The sequence below is a fragment of the Medicago truncatula genome, chromosome 3 (assembly GCF_003473485.1).
Source record: "Medicago truncatula cultivar Jemalong A17 chromosome 3, MtrunA17r5.0-ANR, whole genome shotgun sequence".
Taxonomy (NCBI): domain Eukaryota; kingdom Viridiplantae; phylum Streptophyta; class Magnoliopsida; order Fabales; family Fabaceae; genus Medicago; species Medicago truncatula.
In genome coordinates, this window is record NC_053044.1 from 47,288,292 (window position 1) to 47,300,949 (window position 12,658).

At 34.5% G+C, this 12,658-nt stretch overlaps 2 protein-coding genes across 2 annotated transcripts; one reads left to right on the top strand and one right to left on the bottom strand.

Moving 5' to 3' along the window:
- The first annotated feature begins 2,100 nt into the window (after positions 1-2,100).
- LOC11424982 (UDP-glucuronate:xylan alpha-glucuronosyltransferase 1) lies at positions 2,101-6,586 on the top strand. The gene is made up of 5 exons (XM_003602535.4): positions 2,101-2,401; positions 2,517-2,621; positions 3,799-4,005; positions 4,090-4,700; positions 5,211-6,586. The coding sequence occupies exons 2-5, from the start codon at positions 2,557-2,559 to the stop codon at positions 6,239-6,241; spliced, it is 1,914 nt and encodes a 637-aa protein (XP_003602583.1). The 5' UTR covers positions 2,101-2,401; positions 2,517-2,556; the 3' UTR covers positions 6,242-6,586.
- Positions 6,587-6,824: 238 nt separating this feature from the next.
- LOC11434522 (probable pectinesterase/pectinesterase inhibitor 51) lies at positions 6,825-9,492 on the bottom strand. The gene is made up of 2 exons (XM_003602536.4): positions 8,263-9,492; positions 6,825-8,008 (listed from the first exon to the last, which is right to left on the bottom strand). Exons 1-2 carry the CDS (start codon positions 9,248-9,250, stop codon positions 7,299-7,301), a joined length of 1,698 nt encoding a protein of 565 aa, XP_003602584.2. The 5' UTR covers positions 9,251-9,492; the 3' UTR covers positions 6,825-7,298.
- Positions 9,493-12,658: the final 3,166 nt, after the last annotated feature.

Consider the following 12,658-nt stretch of genomic DNA (forward strand, 5'->3'; position numbering starts at 1 on the left):
TTATCTACATATAAAGAATTCTATATTTATCAATGACTTTATTTATGTACGTGTCCGTGTGTGCTCCAATTTAATAGTAGTAATAAACTGTTTGTTACTTATATTTTAATAAACTGTTTGTAGACTTAATCTACTTAATAAGAAATTTTTATTTCAACATTTTAATGTGATCATGGTTTACAAAATATTATTGAGGTTTATGTATTCTAATTTTAGACATATACTACTATAAAATATGCTGCATAGGATGAAGTTGCTGGCATACTTAGCGATGGGTGCAAGGCTTCCATATCTTTTTCAATTCAACCATTGAATTGAAGTACAAGTCAGTTCAGTTATATCACCGCCTCTGGTTCAATTCAGTTAGACTGTTAAGACTTAAGAATCCTTCAATTAATAAATGACAATTTCTTCCCTATACTATTTTTTCCTCTACTATAGTCTTTACTTAAATGCAAAGACTAGTAAGATAAATTAATACAAGATGTGACAGAAGTGAACAGATAAAGCTGGTCAACAGGTGATATGTTTCGGCTTATAAACATTATTATTGCAGTTTTGACGAAATTTGATTGTGCTAAGTGCTAACTGCTAAGACCATGAGTTTGGTGAAATAGTCTTAGAAAGGACATTTAAACAAGTGTCATTAATTTGATGGACGATTAACCGTAATAATAATCACATTGTAAGAATAAAGAAAATAGAAGAGTGACATGTGTTATGTGTAGTTGTCTTGGCAGCTAATTAGGTGTTTGATGCTGCCATTTAATTTCTTCAAATACAGATGAACTTCATTAGTCTAAACATTAAGAGAAAATTATTATTATGTCAATGAAAAGAACGTTTACCTACCATGGATATTAAACCGTTTTTTTTTTTGGTAATTTTAAGAAAAGGGAATAAATAATAATAAATCTGATCATTTATAGAACAATTCATGATCAAGGGCCAAAAGTCTGATATACAGTAATAGGATTGGATATATATTATCAAAAATAAAATAGGGTTGGATATAAAATTAAGTGGAATGCTAACAACTACCCTTATGCACTTGATAAAAAAATTGAAAAATGCTAACAAATGTCCTTAGAACACTTATTAAGAAGTTTAATATGGAAACTTTAACTTAGAAATTATACATTGAACACATTAAAACAACAAAAAAGTAACTTTTTCAACATAAAATTCATCAATCATTTCTAGTTTTGAATCATTAACTAGTACTCTTAGCGCACTTGTTAGCAAGACACCGAAACTAAAAGCATAAACAATCTTCATTTGTAAAAAGTCGGAATAATTAAGCTTTCCTAATTGACAAATGATTGGGACATGTGGTGGCCTTTACTCCAAATCCAATGAACGATTGTTTTCATTAACCTAATCTTTCTTTTTTCTTTCATTTTTTCGATAAAACATTACCCTAAAATCTTTAGCCAGTAGCAACAACTTTTACCACTATAATGACAACTTCTTTTTTATATTAAAAAGAATGCTTCTATTTACATTTACAACCCAGCCCAATTTAATGGAGAGTTTGATATTTTAGAAGCAAATGCAATACATTAACTCATTTGTGAGTAAGCAAGGAATGACAACACCAAAGTGGTTAGCTGGACATTTTCCGTAGTTACTCGTGTTGAACCCGAGGTCTCTCTCACGTATTGTTAGTTTTTGAGTAATGTTTGTCACTTCGTTTAAAAAAAAAAACTCAATTTTCACTCTTCAATACAAAAATATGAAGAAAAAGGGCAGAGTGTTTGTAGTCACCCCTACTTTTGGGTAAAACAAAAATGAGAAAATGAGAGTACATGATTAGTTTTATCGGATTAATATATCTTTGCACTTACATCGTCAGTGCATCACAATAAAATTTAAAGAAATTATAAATTTTAATCCATTTTCACTGTAGAGGAATTGAAAGATTTTGGAATTATTGCTTGGGCCATGTATATATATACTTTGCTAACTATTGACTTCCAAAGCAATTAACCGTACATAAATGGTTCATATAATAATGACATATTCTTTGTATAATAGTGGCTTGTCAACTAAAAATTATTAGCTTATAATAACATCAGCAGAAATATGAAATGGTAATTGAACAGGCAAACAAAAATGAGAATTCAGAAATAATAAAACAAAACAAAATAAAATATGATAGATAATGCAAAGTAGGTGACTACCCAAAAAATTATAATGAAAAAAATTGTGAAGGAAGTTACTTGGTCACTCTGTCTATATTGTGACTCAAACGCTTAGTGTTTCTTTCCTACACCACCTTCTTCACATTCCTCTTTCTTGTTTCTATATGTGCTTTACAACAATAATTATATTGAAACCACGTTTTTACTTTGAAAATATTTTGTTGCACATTGGAGCACCACGTCGTACACCTCAATCTGTATGTTGTTTTCCATTATCCATATTTTGTTGTGTTTTATATTTGATTGAACCATTTCATTTTGTTTCTTTCTATCAATGCATTTATTAAACTTGTTTGTTGATGGTATGTGCAGAGATTTTGCATTGCATGGCTCTGTAGCTAGTTAATTGAATATGAGAGGAATAATGGGAACTTCTCCTCGTTCTGTTGAAGCTAGACATCGTTTGCCTTCATCCATGTGAGTTCCTTAATTTTGTTCTTCATTCCCACCTTTTCTTAGTTCTATATGCAAAGAGTTATGTTTAATTTCTCTTAAATCAAGTTTCATAAATGATGGATAAATATATATATTTTTATTTCTATAGAGTCTAAAATGCGAAACTCACACACATATATGGTTGATAAGTGAAAAAATCACAGGTTTACGCCTCAATGTATTAAACGTTCTTATACAATCTTTTATTACCATGTAATTACTAGACATAGAATATAAAGTAACTGTCTTATGAAGTTTTTTTTATCATTGTTTAATAAAAGTGTATACGGCATTAATCTTGATATATATTTAAAACATATTAAATGATTATAGATCTACCACCATCCATATAAAAACTTACATAAATTATTGATATGATATAAACTTTTGTTCCAATAATGAGTTTTGTTAAAAATGTATCTGGTAAAAAGTTATCAAACAATATATCAGTATTCAATATTAAAAAGGTGCAACTTGATAATTAACTATTGTATATATCTTACATTTCACCTTATAGCTATCTGACACATACATTTTGCATTTTTTTTAAATTGACTTTAATTTTCATAAAAATACACGCATGCACCTAATAGTAATAGGATTTGAAGTATACATTTCGTAAAGTTGTTGAATCATTTTCAAACCAACATGATGAGGGGACCTGCATACAGTCACAATTCTGTGTGATCCGTATCATATACCCTTCCTGTCTTTTCTAAATGACAACGACATTTAATTTATATCAAAATATGTCTTGTTTACATTCGAAGGAAGCTTAGCAAGATACTAGGTTCATATTATTTATAGCTTGCACGTAAATAATAACATATAATCAGTGGTTAATTTATATTAATTTACAAAATATATATTTGAAGTATTTTGAATCATACATTTTAAACATCATGTGTATGCACTACGAGCTTATGAAGACTTGTAAGAAGATCAAAATGTAACAGACAATGTATATTTTGCATGATGTTGGAGGTTGAATTCAAATCAAACTCCAACATTTAACGTAAGGACATAAATTACAATATCAAAGACAAGTGACATGCATTTAGGCTTATAAACTGATATATCTGCAAATCCAATTGTTTGGTGAATTTTTTTCTAGCTTATTATGCATACTAAAATTTGCTTCATTAATAACGAGGTACAGTGAAGATTTATACAAGAGAAAGGTGTCAAGAAGTAAAGTGAAAGATTTAGAAAAGCCTTTCCACTTATCTATCCAAGATAGAAACTTAAGATGCAAGTTTTCTTTCTTAAAACTTATCCTATTGATAACCATTTCCGCCACTTTTGTAATGTTCCTCTACTCTCCAGAGATTTACAATACCACCCATTTAACAGGCTCTAGCGCAAGGTATGTTTCTGGTCAAAATCAGTAATGTCACATCATCATATGTAATTCCACAATATTCAAGTATCTTTGCAATTTTGTGAACAGGTGGATATGGGGTGGCTCGGATCCTCGGTACATATCAAATGTAGATACTGATTGGGGTGATATAATGAAAATCACAGAGAAACTGAAAGAAAAAAATGAATTTCAAGGCATTGGACTTCTAAATTTCAACAACACTGAGATTTCTACCTGGAAGCATAAATTTCACGATGCCACACATGTTGCTCTACATCTAGAGCATGCTGCAAACAGTGTGACATGGGAGTCTCTATATCCAGAATGGATTGATGAGGAAGAAGAAACTGAAGTTCCTGTTTGCGCTTCTTTACCAAGTCTTGGATCTCCTGGTACAAGACTCAATCTCATTGCTGTTAAGCTACCTTGTAAGAATGGAGCTAACTGGTCTCGAGATGTCGCTCGTTTGCACCTGCAGCTTGCAGCTGCTGGCCTTGCTACCTCATTCAAAGGCAATTACCCCATTTATGTGCTCTTCATTACCAACTGTTTTCCGATACTGAATCTGTTTACCTGCAAAGAATTAGTTGGACGTGAAGGAAATGTATGGTTATACAGACCAAACTTGAGTGTTTTGAGAGAAAAGGTTCAGCTTCCAGTTGGATCATGTGAACTTGCACTTCCTATGAGAGGCAGAGGTATGTTATACTCAATTTCCATCTCTCACATTCTAGAGACATATTATCCTAGCATTATTAATTGTTGTTAATAAAACACGGTTAAAATTGCACCACGCGTCAACTTCTTTATCTAACATGTGTCAATTTCATGGTAAACTTTTTCCTGTTATATACCTGTGTTGAACACAAGTTCTCTCAACTAGTGACTTTAGAAGATAGTAACAACTTACAAGTGTTTGTGTTTCACCAACAATGACACTTTTAACATATACACTTCTGTAAAGTTATTGCACAGTAATGGTTTTTTTTATAACAGAAATGAAGGTTTAAGATAAGAACCAAGAAAATTAATGCCTCTTTTATATCCTGCTTAAACATATTACATTCTCTGATCTCATCCATGACCATGAGAAATAAAGTTTAATCTTTTCAATGTGAATATTGTGTTTGCACGTATTACTATACCATCATGTTTTTCTCATTTAAGTTTTTCTTGTCGCAAAATTGACGGAATGAATTCAAACGCAGAACTGGTTTACAATGGAAATGCTCCAAGAGAAGCCTATGCAACAATTCTGCATTCAGCTCATGTTTATGTTTGTGGAGCCATAGCTGCAGCACAAAGCATCCGAATGTCAGGATCAACTAGAGACCTTGTAATACTTGTTGATGAGACAATCAGTGGATATCACAGAAGCGGTTTGGAAGCAGCGGGGTGGAAGGTTAGAACAATAAAGAGAATCAGAAACCCCAAAGCTGAAAAAGATGCTTACAATGAATGGAATTACAGCAAATTCAGGTTGTGGCAGCTTACAGATTATGACAAGATAATATTCATTGATGCAGATTTACTCATACTCAGGAACATAGATTTTCTATTTGGGATGCCGGAAATCACTGCTACCGGTAACGATGCCACTCTTTTTAACTCAGGTGTCATGGTGGTTGAGCCATCAAACTGCACATTTCAGCTCCTGATGGATCATATAAATGAGATTGAATCCTACAATGGAGGGGACCAAGGGTATTTGAATGAAATATTTACATGGTGGCACAGGATACCAAGACATATGAACTTCTTGAAGCATTTTTGGGTTGGTGATGAGGAAGAGAAGAAGCAAATGAAAACCATGTTGTTTGGTGCTGAGCCACCAATTCTCTATGTGCTTCACTATTTAGGTTTGAAACCATGGTTATGCTTCAGGGACTATGATTGTAACTGGAATGCCGATATATTTCACGAGTTTGCAAGTGATGTAGCACATGCAAAGTGGTGGAAGGTGCATGATGCAATGCCTAAGCTTTTACAACAGTTTTGCCTGTTGCAGTCAAAGCAGAAGGCACAGTTGGAGTGGGATCGGAGCCAAGCGGAAATAGCAAACTACACAGACGGGCACTGGCGAATCAAAGTTAAGGATCGACGCTTGAAGAAGTGTATAGATAATCTTTGTGACTGGAAAAGCATGTTGCGGCATTGGGGAGAGAGTAACTGGACAGATGATGAGTCTTTTACTCCAACACCTCCCACAGTTACCATGTCATCTCTTTCTGCTTTATGAGCTCTTAAATTCATTTTCTACTTTCCTTGCCTATTATTAGTTTCACAACTTTATCCCATTAGAGATGGGATCGGCATAAGAAAAAAGGGATAAAGGAGAAAAAAAATCCGTGTACACATTTTTTTATTCTTAAAAATGGTCTGTTCTACAGCTTTTTTACTCTGATAATGTGGAAGCAGATTCCAGCACAATTCAATTTTTGAGGGATTTCCCTAAATGAATCGATATTGTATGACTCTCTGGTGTTTGGGTACAAAAGAGAAACAGTGTAATATATGCGAATGTGCAACAATCATAAACTGGACAGAGACACAATTCAGAAGCATAAAACATACTTGAAACAAATGTCACTGGTGTTTTGAAATTCATAAGTTGTGAGGCAAGAAAATCAAGGATAACACTAATATATTAAGAGAGGACAACTACATAGATAGATACCAGGTAGAGTTATGTTCAAACCATTACCAACTATTTTATTCATCAATTTAATTTAATCAAGCCACTTGGTTGGCCTCGAATGAAATGAAACTATAAAGGTTTTTGGATTTGGCTTAAAATTTGAATGCAAATGCAGCAAAAAAAATCAAAACTTCAACTTCGACTAGATTTATTTTATTAAAGGAAAGGGCTATGATAGAAGTCCTCTCACCAGAGACCGGAATCATGGATAAAACATTGATATTGTCCTTGCTACAGCTCTATAATTTGAAAAGAAACTGAGATTAAAACGTTGCCATAATGGAGTTTCCTTCCATATCCTTGTTGTCTAGTTACATTGTAGATGGAAAGCTTTGTAATTAAATTTACTAATTATACAAGATCAGATCATTATTCTATACCACAGCCATCACATCATACAAAAAGAATATGCAGGGGCAGAGTAGGATCAACCAAGTGTATCTACCAGGAAAACTGATGCATTGGAACTCCTTTCTCCCCCCATGGCTTTTTTGAAATCATCATTATATCAACAGTTTGCAAAGCAGATGTGGAAAACAATATGCAAAATTCCCCATTTACTGACGCCTCATATTCATAATCATAGCTCTACCATTGCTTAGTCCCATCCATCCATGAGCGAATAACCGATACGATGAACCCAATCATCACCTTGAATGAAACCCTGTACTGAATATGTGGACACATGTTCAGCAGGAACCTGGCTACTCCAAGTCACTCTCTTAGTTAAATTAGAACCAGGTCCAGAGTTGTCAAATTCCCCATAGTAGAGTGTTCTCAGTCCAAAATCTCCACTCCATGGCAACCAACCCTTTGGTGTGATTATGGCTGCCAAGAAGGAATTAATAAAAACTGTTCTAGAATACTCCTTCCATGGCCTTCCGAGATAGTTTTTGTGTACTTTAGGATTGTCATTAAACAACTCTATATATTTCTTGGTACCGTTAACCAAGCAGTTGTGGAAAACGAAACCTGTCGACTGAGCAGGATCTGTTCTACCATGTGCAGTAATGGCATTGTTCTCCCCTTTCTTTGGCCTTGCTTGCCTCGGCTGGACTAGTATTTCACAGTCTTGGAAGAATGAAGCCGAGTTTCCAAAAATAAAGTCCACATTGCCTATAATCCGGCAAGACTTATAAAACTGCCGCAAGGAATGAGCATAGAGAGTATCTTGATTGCCTATTAATTCACAATTCTCAATAACAGAAAGATCACTGTCTGATCTGAATGCTACTGCTTGGTGAGCATTCGCACCTGCTGTGTTTTGAATAGTAAGATCCTTTGCCATGAATCCATCCCCAACAACCCCTGCAAAGTTTAATCAACCAACTCATTAAGAATATAACAACTCTACGTCAAATCTATGTATTTTAAGTAAAAATCTCTCTCTATCAAGGAATGAAGCACCTTTAATCAACTCAACTCATTAAGAATATATCATGCTACATCAAATCTATGTATTTTAAGTAATCTTTTGATTAAGGAGTTTCACATGTATGCTTCTATGATAATTATATACGAATTACTGACACAAACAGCAGATGTAGCGTAAGTAATATTACCTACAGTGGCAGAGTTATAGGTTGTCATCCCTTCCTGTAGTCCAACATTAGAAGAGCCAGTAATAACAGTCTTACCAATGCCATCACCCAAAAGCACAACATTCCTCTTCCTTAACGGAACCCTAACCCTCTCTTCATAAACCCCTTCCTTTATATGTATCACAAATCTCTCTCCAACTGGCAAATCATCAAGCGAAGCATCAACAGCTTCCTGCACTGTCTTATAACACCCACTGCCGGCGTCCGTGTAAGCCTCTTTACACACCCTAACATTCGGTGTAAGATCCACCGGCACAGACGGTCCAGAACCAAACACACCCGACCCAGAATCCTCCCAAAAACCATCCCGTTCTGTTCTCGGCGGCCTCCACGAATCAGTATCATTACCAAAGAGATCATAAGAGAGAATCATGCTAAGCGCATTGCTGGATAGGTTGGTGAGAGATTCAAGAAACGACATGGTTTTGAAGACTAATTCAGTATCATTAGCGTATTTAAGACCAGACCAGCAGTTATACTGATAAGCCAAAGCAGCAGTCATGAAAGCACGTGCATCTTTGATTTTACCACGTGAGAGAGCTTCGAGGGTGAGAGAGGTACGGTGTTGAGAGTATTTGAAAACCTGAAGACAGCTTTTAGCGAGGGTGGTGCGCGTGTGGTTGTGCACGGAGGAGGAGGCATGGAGGATGGAGTTGAGTAATGATTCTGCAGTTTTGAGGTTTTGATAAGAGAGTGAGATGGCGGAGTTGATGATTTGAAGGGGGGTGGGGTTTGTTGGGTGGGGGTGGGAATAGAGGGAGGTTTGGCATTGGTGAGGGAAGCGGGTGGATTTGCAGGCTTGTTGGATGAGGTTGAGGTTTGGGGAGGAGTGAGAGTGAGAGTGAGGGAGGGTGAGGAAGATGAAGAAGAGGAATGGGAGGGTTGCCATGGAGAGGAGGATGATGAGGGTGGATCTTATGATTGAGAAATGGTGTTTTTTGTGGATCATGGTAGGTTTGGATTAATTGTAGGAATTCAGTCAGAATTTATTGTTAATTGTAAGAGAAGGGGGATTTTGATCTCTGATTCAGTTATTTGGTTAGTTTAGTTACTAATGAAACTGCTTCTTCTAAAATTAGGGTCTTTTCACTTTGCGTCATCCGATCTAGGCTTTACATCTATCTATCTCTCATCTTCGTCCGTTTCTACAAAGTGAAAACGAGTCACATGGAGTGTGTCGTGCGATCATAACTGCGTGCAAACATCAATTCATGATTTCATCTCCTTCCTCTTCCATTTTATGGGCCTTTTTTTTTTTTTTATGAAAAATAATAATATATTCTTTTCATAAAAAATCACTTTTCTAAGTTAATTTATTTTCACATTCAAACAATAACATCTTTCTTTGAGAATATAAGATAATTTTTGTAATTATCTGCCTTTTCTTCTGCCTCTAAGCCACTTATAAACCAAAGAGCTTGATCCTTATGGTGGGAGATGCAGCGAGGAGATGATGTTTAAGTTTACTCTTAATATATTTAAATTGCATCATCACGCGCTCCGACAAGTGTGGTAAAGAATATTATCGGGCGCATATGATCCATTTTAAAAATTACCATAAGTCCTTTAACAGACGTGCCTAAAAAGGTCCTCTGATAGATAGTTTTAAAGTGCTCCATAATCCAAGCTGAAAAAACAAACAAAAGTATGCCATAACACATGAAAATGACCTAAAAAGATAAGAATTTACGCAAATTTAAAAAATCATACAAGAAGGCAAGAGTTGAAACATCTAACGACCATTGATTCACTTGAATGAAGTTTGTCGCACTCAACATTGACATCATCTTGGTTTAATCCAAGATAGTCGGCTAAATATTCGGTCTCCTTCTTCCTCACTCAAGTTTTCACAAAATAGTAGTTTACCACCAATAGGTAAATGTAGCAAGCATGCCACATCATTAAACGTGATGGTTATTTCACCTATAGGAAGAGGAAAACTGTTGGTTTGTATGCGCAGTCTCTTTGAGAATGCAGTTAAGAGGCCCATGTATAATTGTCCGTAATTTATCTTTGTAATGAGGCAAAGACTAGATGTCTCAACTACATTCCAAAACCAATCAATATCTTTTTATGGTTTAAGATGGTCTATTATTCTTTTACCATTGTTAATGTACAAGAGGGCTTTGTCAGGTTCCTAAAAAATTAACAACAAATTAAATAAGAATATTCATGAAAATTATTTAAAAATATAATCGAATATCAAGGTACTTGTATTCGTATTTCATACTCCAATCCAAACAGTCGTTGCAACATGCTAACTGAAATTCAGCAACAACGACAAATCAGACGATCCTCCACCAAATCTCGACTCACCTACTCCCACAAAAAGTAGTTGTGATGATATACTTGGGGGTGGTGATGACATCTCATTGTGAATGACATCTTTTGCATCTGAACTATAACCTTTGACTCCCTCTCGTGCGTTACGACCACGTTCATGTCTTGAAGGGGCATTTGTCGCTCGCTCTTTGTGAACATAACCATGTGAGATCTCCTCACTGAGTTGCATCCTACCAACATTGTCATCCATATCTACCTCAAACAAGTATATATTTTTTTACCATTTAAGCATTTTGTCGAACACTTATTGCACAATCAACAACATCCATGTTCCTAAGTTAAATCTAAATAATACAATTCACTAAATACAAACAAACAATTAATCATTTGGGTAATAGTCATTTTAGTCACTGAATGTGTAACGAATAATCACAATAGTCCCTAAATGTACCAAAATTTTAAAACAATCCATGATTGTGCACCATGTTGGTCAAAATAGTCCCTTACATTAATTATTGTAAATATTGTTATATCAGTCCCTTGATATGCTTACTTATTGTCATAATCGCCACAAGTACTCATCTACTGTCATATTTGACCAGGGACAAATCTATTCAAGGGCTATGTGAGGCTAAAGCCCCACATGCCACTTCCATATTTATATATAGAGTAATTCTAGAGACCACCTACCCATAAATGAGAAGGTGTTCATTAGCATACCACACCTAACTGTAAAAGACAAAAAAAAAAACATTTCTCTTTCTTCATTAGTGATTAAATGCATATGGCTCTTAAAGACATTTCATCACATACACACATCCCTTTTCTCTCTCTCGCTGACAACCGATCATTTTGTTGTCCCTGTAAAGAATTAAAAAAAAAAAATCTTGTGATTTTTTTACTTTTTTTTTGGTACAAATGCCTTTGACTTTTTAAAATAAAATTTGTGTTCCGTCACTAATGTAATACTCTTTTTTTTTTTATTTGACTCAATCTAATTTATTTTATTTTATTTAGAAGCATTGTTTTTTTCTTTAAGTATTTGGAAACATTATTACTCATATATGATAGATTTTAGTACAAAATTAATTCCAAATTGCACTATAAGATTGCTATCATAAAGAAGTACTACTATATAACAACTTCTTTTTTGAAACAACAGATATGATTAAGGACAAGGTCATGTACAAGGATTACGAAGGTCCAGGGAGCATCTAAAATAGTTACATAGCCAAAATCAAGGATGTCGCATATAGGCGTAACATCTCAAAATCAACCGCCACAAAACGAACGAAAACATAAAAACAACGACCCCCAACAAAAAAACACTCAAAGTTGTTCCGAAATTGCATAAGCTATGACGCTAAACTCAAAAGTAAAAACTTCAAGATTTCAGTCCCATAGGTGTGCCTATTCAGTTCCATTATAGAACACAATATGTACAAGCCTAATAACATCATGTTGCCACCAACTTACTTGACGTCCACCGTAAACTTTGTATGATATTGCACAATATAAGAACCATTGTCAATTTCAGTTGCTGCATATTTTGTAGATAACTCAATCTCATGTTGAAGCAACTTAAAGGCATATGGCGTGAGTACAGATGCAGCATGTTCCTCAGTAGGAAAACATGTTCTAATATGTTGTGTGTATGTGATGAAATGTCTTTAAGAGACATATGCATTCAATCACTAATGAAGAAAGAGAAATGGTTTTTTTTATCTTTTACAACTAGGTGTGGTATGCTAATAAACACCTTCTCATTTATGGGTAATAAATAGTCATATAGTATCTCAATGTATTAAAATTTTAAAATAGTCTTTGATTTTGTACTTTGTTAGTCATAATAGTCCATGAAGTGACAATAAGTAAGTATATTGAAGGGCTAATATGACTAACGAGGGACAATATTAATGAAGTATTTTAATGTTCGAGATTATTTTGACTAACGATGTGTAGAATCAGAGACAATGTAAAATTTTGATACATTGAGGAACTATTTTAGCCCCACATGTATCAAATGTTTCGATCCGCCCCTCTATTTGGTCCTACATTAAAAATGTTAATGTAT

Coding starts and splice junctions, on each gene's coding strand:
- LOC11434522 (XM_003602536.4), bottom strand. CDS start 9,250: ATGATCCACAAAAAACACCATTTCTCAATCATAAGATCCACCCTCATC. Junction 8,009..8,262: donor CTATAACTCTGCCACTGTAG/GTAATATTACTT, acceptor TAAACTTTGCAG/GGGTTGTTGGGGATGGATTC.
- LOC11424982 (XM_003602535.4), top strand. CDS start 2,557: ATGAGAGGAATAATGGGAACTTCTCCTCGTTCTGTTGAAGCTAGACAT. Junction 4,006..4,089: donor TTAACAGGCTCTAGCGCAAG/GTATGTTTCTGG, acceptor TTTTGTGAACAG/GTGGATATGGGGTGGCTCGG. Junction 4,701..5,210: donor ACTTCCTATGAGAGGCAGAG/GTATGTTATACT, acceptor ATTCAAACGCAG/AACTGGTTTACAATGGAAAT.